The 22,949-nt window shown below is 47.1% G+C and overlaps 2 protein-coding genes across 8 annotated transcripts in view; one reads left to right on the top strand and one right to left on the bottom strand.

Moving 5' to 3' along the window:
• The first annotated feature begins 7,082 nt into the window (after positions 1–7,082).
• STK38 (serine/threonine kinase 38) lies at positions 7,083–19,215 on the top strand. 2 transcript variants are annotated; one of them, XM_048925830.1, is made up of 14 exons: positions 7,083–7,280; positions 8,236–8,368; positions 10,155–10,206; positions 10,345–10,467; positions 10,731–10,814; positions 11,804–11,927; positions 12,067–12,221; positions 13,203–13,305; positions 13,916–13,977; positions 14,452–14,569; positions 14,756–14,879; positions 15,558–15,653; positions 15,880–15,974; positions 16,174–19,215. In XM_048925830.1, the coding sequence occupies exons 2-14, from the start codon at positions 8,238–8,240 to the stop codon at positions 16,302–16,304; spliced, it is 1,398 nt and encodes a 465-aa protein (XP_048781787.1). In that variant the 5' UTR covers positions 7,083–7,280; positions 8,236–8,237; the 3' UTR covers positions 16,305–19,215. The 2 variants fall into 2 exon arrangements, with proteins under 2 accessions (XP_048781787.1, XP_048781788.1); XM_048925831.1 differs by lacking the exon at positions 7,083–7,280 and adding an exon at positions 7,417–7,592.
• The window catches only part of KCTD20 (potassium channel tetramerization domain containing 20), a 32,384-nt gene continuing 25,827 nt past the window's right edge, over positions 16,393–22,949 (bottom strand). For all 6 annotated transcript variants that reach the window (XM_048925837.1, XM_048925835.1, XM_048925836.1 and 3 more), the window contains one exon: positions 16,393–22,403. In XM_048925837.1, the coding sequence (XP_048781794.1) occupies positions 22,111–22,403 (293 nt within the window). In that variant the 3' untranslated portion in view covers positions 16,393–22,110. The remainder of the gene's footprint in view (positions 22,404–22,949) is intronic.

Below are 22,949 nucleotides of genomic sequence, written 5' to 3'. Positions count from 1 at the left end.
GAGATTTACGCAATCCTCCTCCACCTGCTAGCACCGTACCAGCACGACAGAATTGCGCGGGTTAAGGACAGACAGCACGTCCAATTCGCTTCAATGTTCGGAAGCCCATTTGCAGCATCTCCTAAGAGCTTCTTGTCCGCAGAACGCCCCCAGGGCTCTGAAGCGCTCCCTGAGCCGACGCCAGCAGCAGAGGGCGGCATTCCCCGCTGCTGGGAACCTCCGCGCTGGGAGGCATTGGGCGATCCCCCTTCCTTTATGTTTTGTTTTCGCTTTGGGTGCAGGGCGAAGCTGAACAGATGTGACAGAGGTGGCACAAGGGACTGGAGGCTTTGTTTGGGCTTTTGTTTGTTTTGCAAGCAGAAAATACTTCATTTTGGGGAAGGGGAATCAGCCCTCGGTGTGGCTCCAGGGGAGGATGTGCAGGACACAACTGCCAGCCTTGCTGCTGTGTGTCTGATGCTTCTCCAGCTCTGGCTTGAAATCTCTAAATGGAAAGTTAACCTCTGAGCCCAACGAACTGCTGTTCGACTCGTGTTTTAATCCCCTGGAAGATGGGAGCGCTCTCTGGCATGATGTAATGGATTCGGCGATGAGATTTACAGCAGCCCACACAGTCCAGAGGATTGCACGTGGGATTCCTTTCCTCTCCGTCCCCTCTGGGTTGCACAGAATTCCCCACAGCCAGCAGAAAGAAGGAAGCCTGCAGCCCACTTTCATGACTCTCACCTCCCTCCAGCAGTTACCAGGGATGCTGCTCCATCCTCCTGGGGCAGAGGGATGGCGGCGGCTGCAGGTTGTGGGGGTGCAAAGATCTCTGTGGCCCCCGGGTTTGCTGCCAGGTGTTATTTCCTCTGATCTCTCAATGAAGAAGGCCAGGAAGGGAGAGCAGCCATTCATTAGCAGCTGCCTCACCAGCAGCTTGGGGGAACTATATTTACCATCCGACTGTGGTCAGGCTGTTTCCTCTAAGCAGGGCGGTGCCTTTCGTTCCACACACCGCAGTGAGCAGCTCGGGTGAATTTCAGCCTGGTAGGCTAAAGAGAGCACAGAGAAAGTGGATTTTTACACGACAGAAGCAGCAAGGCTTCTTCTATTGCTGGTGAATCATAGAAAATTGCACATGGGAAAGATGCACCTGACCTCTGTCCACCTCCCTGAAGACACAGGGTTCCTCCTGCAGTATTGAATTAAGTTTTAAAGCCCAGGCCCGGGTCCCCTCTTGCTCTTTGCACATTCTCTTTGTTTTCTGTTCCCTCTCCCCAGCTGGACCTTCAGCCTTTCTCTTTCCCCTTTCATGTTCCCTTCCTCCCGCACCTGCTGCCCTGCGAAAGGGCCTGAACAAAACAAAAGAATCCCTCATGGGGAAACTACAATTTGCACAGCTCTCCTCACCCAAAGCTCACGCTGCAAAAGGTGGCTGAGCAGCAAAGGCAGCGGCCAATGCAAAGCCAGGCCTGGAAATGCCATAAGGTGGGAGCAGAGGCCTCTGAAGCTGAAAGTAAAGTCTGCAGGGTGCCCTGAGGCCAGAGGGAACTGTATTGTCATCAGCTGGTAATTCTGTTTGCAATTTGTGGTTGTGGAATTAACGTTTCCATCATGATCAGAAATATTAGTGTGTGTGGCTGTGGTGTAAGCTGTGCGATCAAGGCATCTCATGTTTTGCTTAGAAATGGTGCAAACCATGGAATGAATCCCTGCAAGCATCTTCACTCACTGCGCTGTTCGTGCCAGTGTGTTTGCACTGAATGTTTGTGAAAACCTCACCGCTCCTGCAGTGCAGTCTGTTCTCAGACACCTCTCAGGGAGCTGGTAGGAAGGCACACAGGTTAATTTCTCTTCTTTGAGTCTTTGGATGGAAACAAACGTCAAATGCAGGCACGTAGCCACAGCAATGCACTTTGGCCGTTACAGAATGCTTCAAGTGCCCATTTACTGAGCCTGGCAGCGTCTCTGACCCACCTGCAGGCATTTGGCTTAACGCAGTGCCTGTTCTCCCACTGCAGACACCAGTAAGTGCAGTCAATGGGAGCCCATTATGTGACAGAGACTCAAAAAGTTCAGGGACAAATTAGACCAGATGTTTCAGTCCTGACTTCAGTCCCGACTTTGGCCAATGCTCATTAATCCTTGAGGATGTAACTACGAAACTTTGCCTCCATGGGCAGATAATTCAGTGACACTGCAGGCTACCCTGGAAACTTAAGATGAGAAGCAGGCCTCTGCTTTAGCCACATTTAACAAATGTCATTTGTAATTGGTGACACACTTCATACCCTTTAATGAGTGACACTAACAATTGAGACTCACGTCATCAAGAACGCTTATTTGATTGCAGGGCTCCCAACAAGCTGTCACAAGGAATGTAATAAAGAGCACCTGATGTCCACAGAAGCTGCGAGAATGAATGAGAAGGTGAGAGCGCTGCTGGCAGGGCCTGGCCTGTCTGTGTTATCAGAGAATGCATTTCCACTCACCTGACACTGAATTCAATGGGATGGTGAGGCGGTGCCTATGGGAAACGAACGAGTAGCTTATGGTTACACCAAGCAAATGGTATCCTCAGTTTTTCCAGGGATTCTTTTCTCACAGGAGACAAATACATTCACTTTCATTTGCTTGGAGAAATAGGGTCTGGTCCTCTAGAACAGATTTAGTGGTTCAGCCTGATGCTCCAATCCATCCATATCCTCAGTCCCCAAACTGTACTGAGCTACCTGACTAGATATCATAAAGTGAGTAACCAGACTTGCATCTCACTGAGTCCTATGGTTTCACATCAGAATTTGGCTTCTTGCCTGAGCTACTGCTCGCGTTTTTATCATCCACTAAGTCGATAAGGCCTCTCCATATCTCCCCACTTCGTAAAATCAAAAACAAAAACATCTTACTGTGCAAGCAATTTCAATGAGATTTGTGCTGAGCATTAAAATCCAGCGGGATCTTATTCACAAACCCCTCATGTTTTCTGCCAGTAACTCTCCGTTCACACTGCATGGAGATTTGCACTACAGACTTAAGGCACTGCTGATTCAGATTCCACCTGAACAAACACTGCGACCTATTCACAAGTCCAAGAACACAGCAAAGCATACCAGGGAACTTTTTCACGATCACCAGTGGAACAAGTTTGAACATCCCTTCTTCCATCACCTCGGGGCACAGTAACACTGCGTCAGAATGAAGGCCTTTAAAAAAAACCCAACACCCAAACAACAACAGAACAGGAGACAGCAGAAGAAAAACACCCTTCCCGCAATCTCGTCATCTTTTCCTTAGTCACAGCTGAACGCTTTAGAATCCGAGATTTGTTCTCATTGGAAATAGCCAGCTCTCTCCTTTCACTGACACGAGAGGAAAGGTCTTAGTCACAAAGTGCTGAAGTGATTATTGGTTCTGTGGTTCCTGGGCAGGTATAAAAGAAGGCGAAAGGCGCTCGCTGTCATTGCGACTGGAGCGTCACGAGAGGTTGGCAAGGAGAGGCAGCCGTGCAGACAGAGCCTTCACTGCCATCTCCGCGAGACCAGCGGTGAGTAGATGTCAGCCCTGCAACTCAGGGGTGCTCTGTAGTTATTACATGATTTTCTGTTCATCACAGTCTGTAAGCACAGCTTAACCGTCGTGTGTGAGCAGATCTACGTTTGCACAGCTAAGATATCATGCAGGATGTAAGCACGTTTGTACCTCTTATGTATCGCTATGTACTTTAATGGGAAATAGCATGTGTTCTTTCGTGCCTAGTTTAATGTGAACAAATTGTCCAAGGAAATCGCTCAGAAAGTAATTCTCTCAGATGAAAATAACCTCTGTACACTTTGCAGTTGCTTCTCTTAAGCCAGAACTCCACTTCCTTACAGACAAAATATCCACTATCAAACTAATCGGATCCTCACGTGCAGTGGCTGATTTGGATGTCCACAGCAGCACTTGTGTTGCTCATGGAAAAGGCTGCATTACTCAGCTCCAAACCCCAGGGCTGTGTCTGCATTTTCACTTTGATTTGCACGGTCCAGCCTTAAACTCTTTTTGAGTGTTGTGAGATGTTTTAAGCACCAATCCTAATCCTTTTGTTACATTTCTGCTAGGTTTTTATCTTTCCAGCTCCACACGAAAAAGTCTGTGCCTGCAAATGCATAAGAGTTGGAAGCAGTACATTGAGATGTGGGAGAGGGAAAGGAGATTTAGGATTCTCAGCAAAGAAATGCATAAATTTACCACAAAATCTCCTCATCTTTTACTGTTCTACAAGTCCACATGTCTGATGTTCTGGGAGGTTCTGGGGTGATGTATCACTTAATTGCTCCACTTTTACTCGTGCTTGAAGGCTGAAATTCATTTTATCAGGTGAATGAATGACGAGAGAAGGAAAGACTTTTGGTCATACCTTCAGCTTCTTGTCCTGTTGATCAGATTTGAAGAAGAGAGAAAATGTTCCTGCCCCAGAGATCTCTGCAGATGGTTACATTTTTTGCAATCTTTCTTCTTGCCTGTTTTGCAACTTGTCAAGACACTGAAAAGTAAGCAATATCACCCTTTTACTTAATATCATAAGCAGACTGCTTGCTTTTGATTTAAGAGGCTGTATTCTTCACTGTCATTAATTCAGGCGTAGCAGAAGAAAAAATGCATACATTTTACTGCTTTTATGAAGTACAGAATCATACCAATTGCATTTTCAGATGCATGGATTATACTATATCCAGTGCCTTTCTGCTGATGCTTTTGAGAATAGTGTAGCAAAGCATGCAGAGGTGTGCAAGGCAAGTCACAGAAATGGCACATACTACAATTCCATAATGAGGCTCCCACTCAGATCCAAATCTGTAGCTGCAGCCTAGAGCTGCAATGGCTCATGTGCAACGCCGATTTGGATGCCAGTAACAGCACTTGTATTGTTCATGGAAAGGGTTTTACTATTAAAGGTCTAATTTCCACCTTCAGGATCTGACTGCCTGCTGCCTTGCACTGCAGAGCGGGCTCTCATGGGTCAGGCTGCTGACTCTGAGCGTGGCATCAGGGCTGCCCTCCATATCCTACGCAGACCAGATCTCCTTCCTCAGCATAGAGAATCTAAGATTGATGGATGCAAAGCAGTGATTTTGAAATAGGAACAGAAAACCAGCTGTGCTTGTTTGCTAACTGAACCCTTTTTGCTGTTGCAGTAGAAGAGCAGTGACGGAGCACCAGCTCATGCATGATAAGGGGAGGGCATTTCAAGGGCTGAAGCGCCTGATGTGGCTCCACAACGCCCTGGGTAGTGTGCACACAGCCAGCAGCAGGGATATTTCCCTTTCAAATGCCATATGGGATTCACAGAAGACCAGAGATCCCTCAGATCTCTACAACAGCATCAGCAGTGATGAGACCTCAAACCCAATGAAGCAGCTCCTGAAACTGCTGGAAGATGAGCAAAGCTTCCCCGCACTGAAGAAGCAGTCTTTGCTGCAGAATCTGAAGACCCCAGAGGGTAACTGGAACCCACAAGATGGTTTTGATCTCCTTCAAATCAAAGAGTTTGGCAGAAAGAGAAATCCTAGCAACCAGCCACAGAACTTTTCCCACTAGCCCCCTTCCAGCTCAGCCTGTGCACAGCTTTAGATACGTGATGTTATAAGGAAAAGCACTCCTGCAAAGGTGAGCTGAAAAATAGTGTCTATTTGTTCCATTACCTATTTGTGAGTGTCGAACAGAAGTCTTTTAAGGACCTGGGTTCCCTCCCAAGCAGGCTGTGACTATTATGACTGTGAGATGCAGTGATTTTTAAGAGGCCAGAAATCTTCCTTTTCATGGCAAGGCCCTCCCTGTCTGTTAGCAGTAACTTGCAGGGCTGTGGCAGATTTCTGTAGCCCAGCCCAGGCAAAGCAGGACGTTCAGTTCATTAACTTGCACGTTCACAGCTTCACTTGAAGTTTTATGTTTTGTCTCCTAAGAAAGCCATTACCTCCTAATAACATTTTATTTCACACCTGCCTGCAGCTCTGCCCCTGCTCTGTAGTAGTAATGATGCTCCTTATGCTTTAGGTCCAAAGGTGGTGTTTGTTTTTTCAATCTATCTCATCTTTCAGCTTTACCATCAGAGTAGCAAACTTTTTGCAATGCCACAGGCAGATCCACCACTCCCCACCAAAGCACTGCACATTACCCCCCTGCTGGTGAAAAAGATGAGAATCACCCTCCAGACTCCATAGTTGAGCCTTTTATTACAAGAATTTCTACCTTTTCTGTGTTCCTGTGAGCCCACACAATGCATTTTCTGAGCAGAAAACCAACTTAATGAGGCCAGTTGTGTTTCCTCAAATAGAAGCAGATCGCTCACGATTGAGTTTTGTTATTCACCTTCAAGCTGATCAGCTCTAAGCAAAGCAACACCAGATTTAACTGCAAAATCAGTCTTTCAGAAATGAAATGTCAGTCGTGATACGAATATATCCGCATTTCCACCACGTGGGTCCCCATGCCTGGCATTTTAAATCCTGACATTCCTCTGCTGCCGACAGATTTCAACTGCGCGTGCAAGGAGTGCTCTGCAGTGCTAGATTCAAACCCCAGTAACTCAGTGTTGTAATAAAAACCGTCCCACCCTCTGAACCGCTTGTGTTCCTCTGTACAAATGTAAGTGAAATTACCATTTGCCAATCTCTGTGCGTTCGGGATGAACATGGAATCACCCACTAAAAGAGGCCATCCCAGCTAGTCCAACACATCCCCGTGCAGATGAGGAAAAAACAGCCCTCCTTGTAGCACACAGCGCTGTGAGACCACGCAGCGCCATTTTGGAGAGGTGAGGAGGAGGATGGAGCTCCCCGCGGCTGTACTGCAGACACCTCACGCTTACAGCTCTAACGCACAGGGCTGAGCCCAAAAGAGAGCAAGGTTAATTTCGAACAGAATTCGTGCATTTTATCGTTAGGAAGACTAAAACCAACAAACAACGCACCGCCCCGCACCACCCTCAGGACACGCGCCTCACACCCGCCCAACCGCCAGGCGACAGCGCGCATGCGCCGCCTCAAGCAGGGCGGGAGCAGAGATAGCCCCGCCCCTCAGGCCACGGGGGCGAGGCCGGGGGTGGTGGTGGCGCATGCGCAGTGCCACGGCGGTACTTAGGGTGCTCGGCCCGTGTGGGGGGCGGTGGGTGCGGCGTTGGGGGGTCCGCCGGCTCTCGAGGGGGCGCGCTCCGCTCGGCTTCGCTGACGTCCCGTCCCCTGGCCACCGGGTCCCTGCGCCGCGATCGCAGTGCTGCGGTCCGCTTTTCACCGCCCCCTTCCCGAGGGGGGACTCTGGTAAGAGCCGCCGTCCGCCGCTTTCGTGCCCGTGTGCGGGGCTGGGGGTGGCAGCGGGGCGGGCGGGGCCCTTTGTCCGCTCCGCGCTGCGGGAGCACCTGGCGGCACTTCTCCTTTCTCCTCCTTTATTTTTACCCTTCCCCCCTCCCACCTGCGGCTCCTGAATCGCTCCCGCTCCGCTCCATGGGAAGGGAAACCAAGCGGTGCTCGGGCTCCCAAATGGAGCGCCGTGCCGTCAATGGGAGCAGCGCTCGCAACGCTCCCCGAAGGCTGAATTTTTTGCCTCAAATCTCCGCGTTTTGCTGCATTTCGGTGAGCAGAGCGATGCAGCCCGGTGTGCGCCGAGGTGTTGCCTAAAAAGAGTCCCGGCTGCGGCTGTTGTTACGTTGAAGGACGTGGGTTAGGGAGTACTACTGGGGATGGGGGATGGCTGGACTGGATGCTCTTGAGGGTCTTTTCCAACCTTGGTGGTGCTGTGATTCTGTGTGAAGCAAAGTGCTGTGGGTGTTCAACCCGCTGGATCTGTGGGGATTCCAATGTAAATGGAGAGTTCTTTAAAGCAGCGTTGCCCCTCTCCCTCCTTGGTTGGCTTTTGGGAGTTGGATGAGATCACAGCGAGGGCACAGGAGCTCCTCAGTTAGCAGAGGAACGCTGAGAACCCATTGGGAACAATGCCTGCTTTCAGTGCTGCCTGAAATTGTGGTTTCTGGGGCACCGTGTTTCTTAAGTTTCCTTCCCTCTTATTCTCAGGTCAAAAATGTGCAAAACAGGAAGCTTGACTTTACCTTTATTTTGTAAGACTTTTTCCCTGCTCAATCTGAGCTCAGGCAGCTGTGCTGTTTGTGTCTCATTCACGTCCTCTCAGCTCCCTGAGATTCAGCATCTCCCTCCTGAGCACCTCTCTGCTTTGAGGGTTGTGTGCTGCTCCTGTCACCTGTTCCTCCTGTCCTCACAGCCATGGCCATGACCGGCCCCACGCCGTGCTCCTCTATGAGCAACCACACCAAGGAGCGGGTGACGATGACGAAGGTGACGCTGGAGAACTTCTACAGCAACCTCATAGCACAGCACGAAGAGCGAGAGATGAGGTAACGGCACGCAGGGATGGGGCTGCGAGCGAGCTTGAAATCATAGCATATCATAGAAATTATTGAGTTGGAAGGGACCTGCAGCAGTCAGCTGGTCCTGCTCCCTGCAGTGCACAGGGACACAGACCCCGTGTCCATCAGGTCAGGTTATGGGACTGAGTAGAAGACGTGCTTGGGTTGGTTGCAGGGTGGTTTGGAGGTAGAAAGCCCACGTCTTTCTGTTGTTCCTTTGCTGAGAGGGCTGTGAGGCTGTGGCACAGTGCTGAGACTGCACCACCATCACCTGTCACTGCTGTCACCCAGTGCTGCCTTTGTGTGTGTGAGTTAACTGAGTTAACTGTCGCACCCCCTTAAGCTGGTTGGCCATAATATACCAAGTCATTGCACTGACAAGTGTTAATTTTGTTTTCCTTTGGCTAGAAGCCTCTAATTTGCTGGGTACCCTCGAGTTGTAGCGCAGGGATGTCTGCAGTGCTCCCAGCTTGCCATGCAGCCTATAATCAGAATTTTCTAAGAGGTTCAGTGGTTATTTGCCTGCAGACTCGCTGCCAACATCTGAGCTCAATCCAAGAGGGCTGCTTGGTGATGACAGTAACTGCAGAAACGTGGAAGCAATTTAGAGATATTGTCTTCTGTATGCGTTTTCTTCTAAGCTTCACATTAAGGAGAGATTGACGTCTAATCCAAACAGAAAATATCACTGATTAAATTCCTGGCTTTCTATTATGAGTGCTGTTGTCTGCTCCCAAAACCATAATGAGGCTTTTTTTCTGTTTAACTCAACATTTTGAAAAAGCATCGTTCAGAAGTTCTGTGTTTGCTTTTCTTCCCACAACTGATGTGTGGATGCGCAGGTTGGAGCTGAAGCGCGGCTGGGATCTGCTGAGGTGCTCAGGGGGATTTCAGCATCGCTTCGTTGTGCTGAGCCTTCTTTATTCGAGGGTGAAGCAGCTGAAATGTGCCTGATGGTGGGAGCAATAGCCCAGAATGTTATGGCATCACAGCAGCTGTGCAGTGGCACAGGGATCAGAAAGGGATCTTATCAGGAATGACTTGCACGAAGTCAGGGAATTCAGCACATCTGTTGTGTTGCACTGAAGGGAATTTGCACAGGACAGGAGAAACCGAACCGAAGAAAACCCCAAAACTCCCAACCCCAGTTCAGCCAGCTGTAAATGTGCTCAGTATTGGGAAGGAGCTCCCAATAATCGCAGCATGTGTTCCCTGAGCTCCTTCTCTCTGAAATCTCGTTTCCTTCTCTGCTCCCAGTTGCTATCTGATTTTCCTTAGGTGGGAAGATACATTCTGGCAAGTTTCCTTTTCTCAAATATTTGCAGTATCAGGAAATAAAGAGTGATGTTTGGCATTGGTGCATCTGAGATGCAGAGAAGCTGTGGCACAGATCCACAGATGCATCCCTGGAAGAAGTGAGACTTTGGTGCTTAAGTGTTCATGTGGTCTCAGAGCACTTGTCCAGATAGGAGCAGGGACTGACCTCAGATCTCCTCGGTCTGTGTTCCATACAGTGAAAATGTGCACCTGAATCAGACACGTGAAAGGCAGGTTTGGATTATCAGAAGCAGAGATGTAAATTGCTGTAGAAGGGTAAAGCAGCAGTAGTAGTTCCTCAGAATTACTTCTGTATCTGATTCTGTTCTGGATCACACACGTTTGTTACTCCTTTCACAGCAGGCAGAGACCAGAGCTGTGTTGGGTATGTGCATGTGATTAAGGGAAAACGTTCAAGAATTCAACTTCTTTCTTCTGACATCTGTTTTTCCTTCAGACAAAAGAAGCTAGAACAAATGATGGAAGAAGAAGGCTTGAAAGATGAGGAGGTAATTAATATGGGAAGATCATTTTAATGGTGAAGTGATAGCAGTGAATTTTGTACAAATGGCAATCTAGCATCCTTCCATGGAATTGCTGTGACTGTCACAACTGCAGAGCTGTGTTTTCTTCTCCCTGAACTCCAGAAAAGGATCAGGAGGTCGGCGCATGCACAGAAAGAGACCGAGTTCCTTCGCCTGAAGAGAACAAGGCTCGGCCTGGAGGACTTCGAGTCTTTAAAAGTCATAGGCAGAGGAGCATTTGGAGAGGTGGGTCCAGGAAGGATGGCTACAAGCTTCTTCACGTGCCACTGCTGTTTGCTGAAGGCTTATGTAGTTTACACAAGTTGGAGGCTGTTAAAATGACTTAATCTCTCGGAATTAACAGAACTGCCTTGCTGTTGCCACGCGCTGTGTAGTGATTTGGGTTTGGGGAGTCTGGTACAACTGAATGAAATGGGAGCTGAGACCCAGATCTGTGGAGAGGTGTGGTGGCAGTGCTGTGTCTGAGTCAAGCTCTGTGTGCTTTCTAGGTGCGTCTTGTCCAGAAGAAAGACACGGGCCACGTTTATGCCATGAAAATCCTGCGTAAAGCTGATATGCTGGAGAAAGAGCAGGTGAATAGCTGCCTTAATGAGCAGTGCCACATCTGTGCCTTGGGTGACTTTGGGAGGTAATTGTGACGTGTGGAGGGCAGCGATGGGCATCTTAGGGTTACTGGCTAAAGCAGTGACGTGGTTTTTTCTTCCCTATTTTGCATGGAGGAAATGGGAATGCTGTCAGGCAGTCGTTTCTTGTTCAGCACTGCGATGAATCTGGGAGGTGCTGTGTGGTCATAAAACCAGGAACTGGATTCAGTGTCTGAACAGACTTGTACCAAACCCAGCAGCACTGTGCTTGCTTGGTGCAGCGCTGCTGAGCGGTGCTCTGCTTCCAGGCTGTTGGAAGGAGCTGAAGCAAGGGCCTGAAGGACATGCTGGCTGCTTAGAAAAGAGCTGGTTCTCAAGGTGCCCAGTTGTGAGAGATCTTCATAAACATGGAGATACTTCTGTATATACGACTCACTTGCTTATATAATCAACCATGTGTTTCCCCTTCTGAATTTTCCCATGGCAATACGTTGGGTTTTGGAGTGCTCTGTTATTGAAGTAGTTCTAAGATGATTGTTTTTAGCAGTATCCTTTACTGCACGTTGCACTTCTGACTTGAAGGCAACCCGAATCCCTTCAGGCTTGAAAATTAAAATGTAGTGTCCCTTTCTATAAGGGTTGGTTTACATTTCTCTTGCTTGTATCCTTGCTTAATAATGGGGTTAGTGCTGTCTTGCCCTCCTGTGTATGTGTTAGTGCTTGGCAGTAATTCAGGTACAAATGTCCAAAGGCAGCAGTCCTTGAAAGCTTTCCAGTGGGAACTTCTCTGAATATAAAAGGGTCTCACGCATCTTCCTGCTGAAGGCCAATGTGGAGTTGGTGCTCAATAGGATTCCCAGACTGGGGAAGAGCATGCAGGAATACAGCAGCATCAGTGTCATACTTGAATTTCCCGTGGCATTAAAGCATTAATAAAACAGGGGCTTGTAGTGAATGAAATGCATACATGTTTCCAGGTTGGCCACATCCGTGCTGAGCGGGACATCCTTGTGGAAGCAGACAGCTTGTGGGTCGTGAAGATGTTCTATAGTTTTCAGGATAAGCTGAACCTCTACCTTATCATGGAGTTCCTGCCTGGAGGTAACTGCATGAAGTCAAAAGGCTGCTTTCCTTCCCTCTGAGGGTTTCTAATCTCACAGTTATGACTGTGATCAGGGACTGAGGGTTGTGGATTTGTTCTTTTTACCTTTGCTGTTTTGTGGGGGGGTGTTGCTTCTAGGTGATATGATGACACTCTTGATGAAAAAAGACACGCTAACAGAAGAAGAGACACAGTTCTATATAGCTGAGACTGTGCTTGCCATTGATTCTATTCATCAGCTGGGCTTTATCCATCGAGATATCAAACCAGACAACCTTCTTCTGGACAGCAAGGTATGCACTGACAGCTTGCCAGGGGCTTGGTGGTAGGAGTACTGCTTGCTTCATAGCCTGGCCTTCACCATGTTGCTGGGGGGAGGAAAAGCCAATAAATCCATCCTCTGTTTTATCCATACCTCACTTAGGAGCTGCCTTGTGACTGTTGTTCAGCTGTTCTTGGTTATTTCAGCTGCAATTTGAAATACAGTTTCAGTTCTTCACTCTTGGTCAAAGATGTTTCCTTTCTGTCTCGCTTCTGTTATGCTCACCCTTGCCAGCTATTGGGCAGATGATCATATCAAATGTGAAGCATCTAACTGCTCTGTTAGTGAGACTGAAAGTGGAGATATTATCTCCCTCAGAATCAGGATGTCTTTCTGAAGGCTCGTCCTGTTATCAGTTTGCTTCTCAGTGGTTACTGCAGGCACTCTGCAGAAAGCTTGCTTGTCTTGCCACTCTGTTGCCTGCTGCAAGTTGCCCTAAGATTTAGCTAGTTTGTTAGTGTGCCAACAGTAAATTACATTTTGCCACCAGGCAGCTAATAGCATGCTGCTGGAATCAGTGCTGCAATTCAGTGTGTCCACATCCAGACGCAGATAAACTCAGGGCTTTGAAAAGGATTTGGGTTTTAGTTGCAGAAGGAAAAATAATGGCACCCAGTGGAGGTGGTGGTGAGTGCTGGGGGGATCCGAGGTGCCTTCCTGATCCAGCGGTGGAGGGGCTGCAGCTCCCTCTGGGGATGTTTGCTCTCACTCTGAAGCAGAGGGCTTGCAGGAGCGGGGGGCTCTTGAGCTCAATTGCTGCTGGACAAAGGGCTTTGTCTGGATAGTGGTGATGAAAACATGAACAGCTCAGTGCTGTGTATCGTCCAGTCAGGTTAAAACAAGGAGTGTACAAAGAGCACATCTGCTCCTTACCAAAGTAAAGGCACTGTAAGAAGTGTCGAGCTTCACTTGCCGTGATAATTCTCACACTGTTGGGTGTTTTTGTTTCTAGGGCCACGTGAAACTGTCAGATTTCGGTCTGTGCACTGGACTGAAGAAAGCCCATAGAACAGAGTTCTATAGGAACCTGAACCATTCCCTTCCCAGTGACTTCAGTAAGTGATCTGGCTTCAGAGTGGTGTCTGTGGTATCTGACTGGCTCTTGGTGCCCATTTCAATGTCAACTTAGAGAGCTGCTGCTTGGGTCTAATAACCAACATTGCATCTCAAAGTGTGGTTTTGAATGTCTGCAGAACTACTTCATAAAAACAGTGTCAGTTACTTTAATAGACATCTTCATTTCCAGGAGTTCATATTTCAGGTAGGCACTGCTGTAGCCTTTCTTAGCATGTGCAGTAAAACAAATGAGAGCTCAGTGTAACCTGTAGATGCTAGGTGTTATCTCAGATTAATAAATGTTTATCTCAGATTAATAAATGTGCATGCAGTCTCCTTGAGCATTTAATCACTTGCTGAGGCAGGCTGATGGCTTTGTGGCCCGGGGGTCTTTATCCTGTGTGAGCTGAATTCAGTGTGCACCCACCAATAAATTGGTGATAAACTTTGGCCATAGGGGACGGAGGTGAGCAGGTGGGGATGGTCGGAACCTTAGGGCACAGCTGAATGCAATGTGGTGTTGGAAAGGAGACTTTTAGCATCATGGTTTTGGAGTAAAAACTGCCTGTTGGGTGATCAGTAGGATTGAAACATCCCAATTCCCTTCAGCCTTCCAGAACATGAATTCCAAACGGAAAGCAGAGACGTGGAAGAGAAACAGACGGCAGTTGGTGAGTGCAACGCTTACCTGTTTGGAGCTGTTCTCTTTGGAGCTGCTGCTCTCAGATAGCACACCCTTGTACATGGCAGGCATTCATCCACGTGTGAACAACGTGTGAGATGAGATTGGTGGTGTTTCTTTCAAAAAGGAATGATTCCTGTTTGTCCTTCTGCCAGGCAGTTGTGACTGAGATAGCACTGCCCTGCTGGCTGCTGCCTGCTGGCTGAAACCATTGTCAGGCAAACAAAGGGTTAATGATGATGTGTAGACAGAGGGACCTCCCCACTTTCCCCAATGGTATTTTAAGACTCCTTCATGTAAATGATTCAATTTTTTTCTTTGCATATCTTGACAGAAAGCCTTTAACCAACTTTGTGAAGGCTCAGTTAGTCAGTCTGGTGTCTCCCTTGAAATCACTGCTGTTGCTCAAGTTGCGTATCAGCAAGTTCTATCTAAGATGTGTAATTTGTGGCATCCATTTCAGGCTTTTTCTACTGTGGGGACTCCAGATTACATTGCTCCTGAAGTTTTCATGCAGACGGGCTACAACAAACTCTGTGACTGGTGGTCGCTGGGGGTCATCATGTATGAGATGCTGATCGGTAAGAACTGAGCACAGCCAGGAGTGGTGCAGGGCATCAGCTGTGTCTGCGTGCTGGGGGTCAGGCTCTCAAAGCATCTCCTGCTTGCATGGCTTCTAAGCTGCATTCTGGTGCAGTGTAAATAGTTGATAACTAAAGGAATTATTTTTGCTTTACACAAGATGTTTTCTTCCTTTCCCCCCTCAGGTTATCCACCTTTCTGTTCTGAGACTCCTCAAGAAACTTACAAGAAAGTAATGAATTGGAAAGAGACCCTCACGTTTCCTCCAGAAGTCCCAATATCTGACAAAGCCAAGGACCTTATTTTAAGGTGCCTGTTACACAGTTTGCCTGTTCATACAGCACTAACTTTGTCTTGTAAGCTTACTATAAAGCTTCCATAGCCAGCTTCACATGGGGAAAAAGCCCTCATGACTGCTGCACAGTTTGTTATGCCCTTGTATCAAATGCTGAACTCCCTCATCAGATGCATTTCTTTCAGAGCTCTCAGTGGAGCACTGACTGCACTGTGCTTGAAAAGCACCGCGCTGTGTTCCCATGGCAGTGGGAATGTTTCTGCTTCCTATTTTGTTTGGAAGTGACTTTATCTCTTGGCCAGAACTAGCTAGGGAACATAGCAAGGTTCATGGCATGGATGTGCTGGAGCATGCAGCATCCCAACGCCTGCTGACTCCTTCATTTGTATGTGAACACCTGATATTTTCAATCACTTATCCATTTTAAGGACAAAAATATCCATGTTTAGCTTTCAGGCTCTGTATGTTTTCTTGCTCTCCACTTCTGTTATGGAAGGGTATCACATCTGAACTGCAGCATTTGATGTGATGTTGCTGAGCGTAACTTCATGTGTTGTCTTTGAAATGGGAGTCTTTAGCTCTCTCCATTTTATACGTGGGGAAACTGTGGTGCTGTCAGTTTGGAAAGCTGTTCCATTTCTGGATGGGATGCTTTCATTTTGCCTTCATTTTCATTCTTCCTTTCATCCCAGATTTTGCTGTGAATGGGAGCACAGAATTGGAGCATCTGGTGTGGAGGAAATAAAGAGTAATCCATTCTTTGAAGGGGTTGATTGGGAGCACATAAGGTAAGATGCTTTACAGAAGAACTCGCTGCTAGTCCTGCTGAGCATCACTGCAGCTTGGCTGGCATTTCTCATGCCTAGGTGTGGGTGAGAGTATTCTGGGCTGTGTCTGAAGCTTGCTAAGGTCTAAGTACCTTTGGTCCTTGATTGTGTTAAGAAATGAGAAGTGTCTGAATCCTGCTTTCTTCTGCCTTTGAAACCTTAACGCTCAATCTGTTCTTCTTGGCAGGGAGAGACCTGCAGCAATTCCAATAGAAATTAAAAGCATTGATGATACCTCAAACTTTGATGAATTTCCAGAATCTGATATCCTTAAGCCAACAGGTAAATGCTTGCTTTGTCCATGTGAGAGATTTGTTCCACGTGTTTAAAAAACACACAACTAAGAATGGAATTGACTGCTTAACCTGCATCTGTTTCTTCAGCAGCATCCTATCTTACCTGCAGTGTTTGGTGTGTGTGCTGGGGAGGGGGAAATACTGCAGTTTCCAAATGATAATTTGTTTTTCTTTTGTCTCATCAGTGGCAACAAGCAACCACCCAGAGACAGACTACAAGAACAAGGACTGGGTTTTCATCAATTACACCTATAAGCGTTTTGAGGGCCTGACAGCCCGAGGAGCAATCCCATCCTATATGAAAGCAGGAAAGTGATGAACCTTTTACCTGGGACAGCTTCTGAGCCGTGGAATTCATTTTGTACCCTGGGTTTTTACCCATAAATGAACTTTTTTTTAAGGAAAAAAAAAAAAAAATAAATGTTTTTTATTTTGTATTTTTTGAAGAAAACTTGAGGGCTATTACCTCTTGGAGAAGACTTCAGGATGCTGTTTTGTTACACACTCTGGCTGTTACTAAGGATTTGTTCTTTTTCTTGCACCATTGCAAACTTCCACAAACTGCCATCACTGCTGCAAGCACGTTCTGCTGCTTTGGGAGCAAGAGATACAGTTTTCTTTCTAAATTCCTCAGCAGACTGTGCAAACCTTTGGATCAGAGCGAGCCTCCATGTGACTCTGCAGTGTGTGATGTTCATGGAGGCCCTTCGCCAGCCCTGCATTAAGAGATACACTGCATCTGCCAGCTCTACCAGCAGTGTTTCCTGGTGGCAAAGGACTTCAGTACAGAGGAGACAAAGCAATAATTAAAGCTTGAGGCAGACAAATGTGTGGTAAAACTATCTAGGAGGAGACAACTTGTATTGCCTTAACTTTAGTTTGTAGTGATGGGTTTTCTTTTATTTTATGATGCTACTTGGAAGCCTCTTCAGCAGCATTTCTCAGCTCCGTAGCAGTGGCCTCAAGTTGCAGTGCACTTTACTTTTGGTACTGAAGCAGTGACCCCTCAAAGCCATTAAAAACAATTGCGCACTTTTGGTTTTGTTTCCCCAGACAGTGCTAAGAGAAACGGGCCGCTTCTCCCACCAGCCATTCTCAGTTCCTGTGTGACAGCACACCTACAAGCGGTGCAGATAACGGAGGCTACAGCTGGGGCTGCATTCGTGCAGGCGGATGGAGGAAGAACGGATTTCGGCTGCTCGGTGGTGTCTGTCTGCTTCCTGCTGCTGCCATCTGTTGGCCATTTTGACACGGCCATCCTTCACCAGCTGTAACAACCATCTTCTGGGGCTTTCTTGCTCTGGGATGGGAGCAGCAGCAGCTGTCCCTGTGGTCTCCATAGGACACAGTGCCTCACGTGCTCAGTTTGGGGTGGTTGGACCCACAGCCTACTCTACGTTTTTGCCTTGTGTCGTTTATACAAGTTCTGATCAGGCTGCTCTCTGGGAGAGCCCCAAAGTGCCTTTCCATGCCTGAACATCTCTGGGAACACGTCTGCATTTTGGGAGGGAGGATTCTGCCTCAGCTGAGCTTTTGGTAATTTCTTTTTATAATCACGAGCTCCACTTTGCCCCTGTTTTGTAGTCAGCTGCACTTCCAGTGGCAGGTAGCATCACCCTTCAGGATTGCTTGCTGCCACTCTTGCAATTTGCAATTAGATGTTTTCAACATTGGAATGAGGTCTCTAAAAGCATGGATCAGTTAGAACTGTCTTAAGGCTGTTAAACCTTTGTTGGTGCTGAATGCTAATGGCATGGCATGGCCAGAAGAGCTATTTGGAAACAAAGAGAGCAGTGTTTCAGAGTAATGGGAACGTTCTGTTATGCTTAGTTCTAACTTTCTAGATTAGGAAATAGAAGAAAATAGGGTTTGTTGTGAATTTTTTAATAGGTGCTTTTAAGGACTTCTCAGCCAGATGTCTTTTGAATTGAGTGCCATTGTGAGGGCCTGAGTGGGGGCTGAAAGCTGCCTGTATGTAGTTAAGGCTGGGTGGTGCCTCGCTGCATCCTCTCCATGGCCACCCCTGTGCTTTTAGGACGTGTCCCAGGAGTTGAACTATTTGCCATAAGCAGCTTAGATACCAGTTGGATCCTAGAAAAGCTGAAATGCAAGGATGGCCTTGATAGAAGCACCAGCACTGCAGCCAGGAGGAATTACTCATGAATAAGGGCTAACTGAAGCAATGATTACAGGATCCAGCTTTGTGTCAGTACCATGACATCCTACCTTTATTTTCAGTAGAGGGCTGACAGCTACTTGTCCAACTGTCCTGTCCTCATCCTGCAGTTTATTTTGAACCATTGGGAAATGTTGCCTTATGAACCACTAGGAAAGCGAGAGGAATGAATGCTTAGAAATTCCCAACAGCTTAGTTACTGCCTTAAGACTTCAGAAAGCAAAATCCTTTGAAGCTGCAGCGGATGAGGATGAAGGATTTGGGGGCAGCAGTGGCATTATTAGCCCTCTATTAAAGGGACCGGACGTTTTCTTTACAAATACCAAAGATAAGAGAAGCTGTACCACTCTAAGTTGTGACAACTTGCTGTGAGAATCTCTGTAATAATACATATTGTGCATTTTAGTGCGTGTGTTTTAAAGTCTGAAACCTCAGTTTTGAGTTAAAGCTTTCATAAGGCGCAAGGAACAGTTGGGTACCTCATTTCTGTGCCTTTCAGTAGGAGCCACAGGGCTGCATGCAGTCCTCTGAACACCTTGGGCATCCCTTTCCACTGGTAGGTTTTGGATCACACTTGCACCTGCTTCCTGCTACAGGTGCTAACCAAGCCCCTGTTGCTTCCAGGAGCTGTACTTGAAGATTGGTGTGTGATTGTTCCCTCCCCTCTCTGTCAGCCAAACCTCTGTATGAGCTGCTGGTTTGTGGATTGAGCTCATGTAGATCTCAGCTCTCTTTTCAAGCTGCTAGCAGGGCTGTTTTTATTGATTGCATTTTGTTACCCAGCTGGACTTCTAGGAAAAATCCCAATCTGAATTTCCAATGAATCTGAACCTGAATTTGCTGCCACTTTGTCTTTCTATCATGCCTAGCATAAACCTGCACCAAGTGTTTCTTATCACTGTGCCCTGGCTCTGCCTTAAGCTGTAATTTGAACAAGTGTTTTCTGTAAATATTTAAAAGCTGTTACTAAATTGCACTGTAAAACTTGGCAGATGGATCGTGTGGATTGATCTTTGCATTGGGTATGTAAATAAAATCCTCTTAGTAAACACACAGTTGTCAGTCAATCCATTAAATGTCAGCTGGGCTCCACATTACCTATAGAATGGTTTGGGGTGGAAAGGACCTCATCTAGTTCAACTATTATAGCAATACAATCCCCTACCTATTCTATTCCACATTTAAAAGAGCCCAAACAACCACATATAATTTATGCTTTAATACATAAAAGAAACCATACAGCTGCAGGAGTTCATGGACACCACAGTTAACACTTCAGTATATCTCAAATAAGACCAAACACTTCTGCCTGAATGGCGGGCAACTACGAGAAAAGGAGGAAAAGCAAATGCAAACTTCTTCACCTTGATGTAGTGTTCCAGCAGAACTCACTCTACTACAAATAAATCCCAAATGCACCCCCAGCTACTTGGGAACACCAATAGAGTGTCATTTCAGTGTCTGCAGAACAGTGCATGTACAGCACAGAAGCCAGGCCCCCAGAAGCCAGGCCCCCATCCTGTGCTGAAGGTCCCACTGGTTGCACAGCACCAGAAAGTTAACAAGGCAGTGACATTCTGAGCCTCCAAGTGAGGGCCTGCTTGATCCACACGCCTGGGGAATGTGTAAACCCCACTCCCAGCTGAGCACAGGTTTGCTTCAAACTCATACTGCTGTAAAAATAGAGACACCCAAAATCCACAGGGCCTGGAGCCAGGCTCCATCACTGCCAGGGGGCAGCCTCACCATTGCCTATGCTTAATGCTGGGAGCTGCTCAGTCCTTTGGCAGCTAATGGACTTGGCCTGGACCTCTGCTGGAAGCTCAATGTGCCATAGCCATAGCTTTTGTTCTCTAATACAACAATAGAAATCCATCTAGAACAACGGGAAGTGATTGCACATGACTTACACTGCCTCTGTGCAGACACTGAAGGACACTTCTCTATGCTGATCCACTAACACACAGAAAGGACTTTTCAGAAGTCAGGTGGGCCTCAACCCCTAAGACTCTCAGGAGGGCCTGAAGCACTTCTGGAAATCTTCCTGTAGGCACTTATAAAAGAAGAGAGATATTTGCTGCACTTAGGAAAAAGGAACACTGCTGATAACAGAACCCATATCCATACAAATGGGAACGAAACACATCAGCACAGCGCTGGCAGAGACGGTGCTGTTACTCTTAACCAGAAAGGCATTCATGTTCCTTACACAGAGAAGGAAAACAATACATCCATAGCAACAAAACAGGAACAGCAAAGTTCAGCACCAAGCCTACCTTACAGTTTGCAGACAGAAAATAATGAGAACTTGCTCGATGCAACCCTGACGACAAAAGGATCAAAGCTTCTAGGGGCAGACTGACACCTACCTCTACTTTACGTATGGCCAAGTAACTTACACACCAAGCAGCACAAACACCAGTCAATTACAAGAGCAGAACTGACCTGAACTTACAGGAGCTGTTTTCCTCTCATGCTTTTGGAGTGCGTTTCAGCTTTGCTTTGTACCAGCACAACGTCAAAGTTAGGAACAGCACTGCTTTGGGTCTCTCTGTGGCCCTCAGAAATGCTGGCTGTGTAAGGTAGGCCTGTGCTTGCTCACCTGCCTGCTCAGCTCTGGCTGTACTGAATGCACTGTGTGCTCACCTGTGGGTTAAGCAGCCTGTAGGGAACTGCACACAGCAGGAACAGGACAGCTACACTCCAACACGAGTGAGTTAAGCAGCCCGGAGCGTGTTTACACCTACAGTCACAGATTTGTTGGCCCTGAATCCAAAATGAATAGAATTAAATACAGAACACTGTACTTAGAGCAGCAGAGGGCAATTGTTCCCAGCTATGTGCATTTTTTTCCTGCTGAAGTCTCATTTATTGTTGATGTCTCTTATGTGCCTGACTGTGACAGAGTCCAGACGGTTCCAAACTGGGAGGAAAGAGAGCGGCCTTCAGAAGCTGAAAGGTCCTGTGATTGGAATGCTCCTTGGACAGCCTATGGAAATCTTCACTGATGAGGTTGATGCAAACAGATTTTGCTCAGCTCCAGCATTATTTTTTTTTCTTAGAAAGGACGAGGAAAGAAATTCTTTAACACACACAGCCACCTTTAGAAAGCTTCTTATATCTTCTATGCTACTGAACTGACTGACTTTGTTGCTAACAAATCAACTAGTCTTCTTCCTGGCTTTTTCCTCCAGCACAATCTGCTCATTTTAATGAACTTCACAGACAGTATCTCTGAAGTCACTTCATCTGATGCAGAAGTATTATACAGGAAGCTCCTGTGAAGAGTCTCATACTTCCTATTATCAGAGAAGGGCTTTGGTTGGAAAAGACCTCACAGACCATCCAGTTCCAGCCCACATCAGGCTGCTCCATCCAACCTGGCCTTGAACACCCCTGAGAGGTGCTCCCTAGAACAGCTGTACACACTGCATGCAAAGCCAGGTGGCAGTGTAAACAGATTCCCTCATGCAGCATTCTGCTGTCATTTCCCCACTCTCAGCTTTCTGCTGCCACAACCGTGCTACATTTCTGCTGGCTGATGAAAGAGCATCACCTGCCTTGCTTTGATGTCTGGTGCAGATTATCACAAAAGCAAACCTAAGTATCTAATGGCAAATAGAAGCTTTGTCTTGACAGGCCCACAGTTTCCTCTCTCATGTCATTTCTAAACACTTCTGCTCCTCTTTCAGAAGTTTACTTAAAATATTCAGCACCCATCAGTCTGGAAGCCTTTGTAGTGGAAACAAGCGACATGTTCTTTTTGTTGGAGATGTTGCTTTTGATTGCACAATTAGGCTAGAGAGCGTGGCTCTTTATTAACATGCTTGAAATATGACAACATAGTAAGAAGACGAATGAGGATAAAGCACCTTGCAAGGAGTCTGTGTTCCATTACTAGGATGAAACTACGCTGAGATGTTCCCACATCAAGCCGGAGCCATGACTAATCAGGTAGATCATTAACAGCCATTTGGGAGAATGGTGCATTTAGCCTATCCAGTTCATCTACCTGTGGGGGGTGGTGCATTATAACCTCATGGTCCTCCGAAACGTCATCACCCACAGTGACCAGGTTTGTTAGAGATTTGCTCCGGACGCACTGGAAGTCAACGTGACGGCTTTTGCCCTCCTCCTTTTCCCAGGACATCTGGATGAACGGCCGCTGGACGTAGTTGTATATCACCTCTGAGCGGCCACCCGGCCTCCTCTTCACCTTCTCTTTACAGGTGGGATATCCTGAGAACACAGACAGACAGTCAGTTGCACCACACACCTTCAACAGATCCTAAAGGACAGACAGGAGTGACTACAGGCACACAGGGGACTGAGTAGACAAGTGAGCTCCCACATTTACCATTACTGCCTTTCATACCCTTATTGCCTTTCATACCATTATTGCCTTTTCATGACTGCTTTCTTTTCCCTGGAAAAGAGGATGCAGCTCTATGTGTAGCCACAGCATCCATGGCTGCACAGCATTAGCCATGTCACAGGCACACGTGACTGGTATTCCCTGCTTCCAAACCCTGATAATATGCTTAGCATAACCAATGGTATGGCAAACATCCATGACTTTTAAGTAGTCATTTACCACCACCTCTCTCTTCCCTTCCTGGTGCCGGGAAGTGGGGACAGAATAATTAATCCATTAGCATTATCAGAGCCCAGGTGGTGACACAGGAAAGCACAACAGCACGTGAGATAGCCAATGTGAGCTCTCCTCTGATGCAAATCCAGTACAAAACAGGCTTTACACGCTATGGAGTCGCTCCTTTTAGCATT

Source organism: Lagopus muta, chromosome 24 (genome assembly GCF_023343835.1).
Source record: "Lagopus muta isolate bLagMut1 chromosome 24, bLagMut1 primary, whole genome shotgun sequence".
Taxonomy (NCBI): domain Eukaryota; kingdom Metazoa; phylum Chordata; class Aves; order Galliformes; family Phasianidae; genus Lagopus; species Lagopus muta.
This window is presented reverse-complemented; position numbering and strand designations above follow the sequence as displayed.

Excerpts from the sequence above, each read along its gene's own strand:
- STK38 (XM_048925830.1), top strand. The coding sequence starts at position 8,238 with ATGGCCATGACCGGCCCCACGCCGTGCTCCTCTATGAGCAACCACACC. Across the intron at positions 11,928-12,066 it reads CATGGAGTTCCTGCCTGGAG|GTGATATGATGACACTCTTG; the intron begins GTAACTGCATGA and ends TGTTGCTTCTAG. Across the intron at positions 13,306-13,915 it reads TTCCCTTCCCAGTGACTTCA|CCTTCCAGAACATGAATTCC; the intron begins GTAAGTGATCTG and ends AATTCCCTTCAG.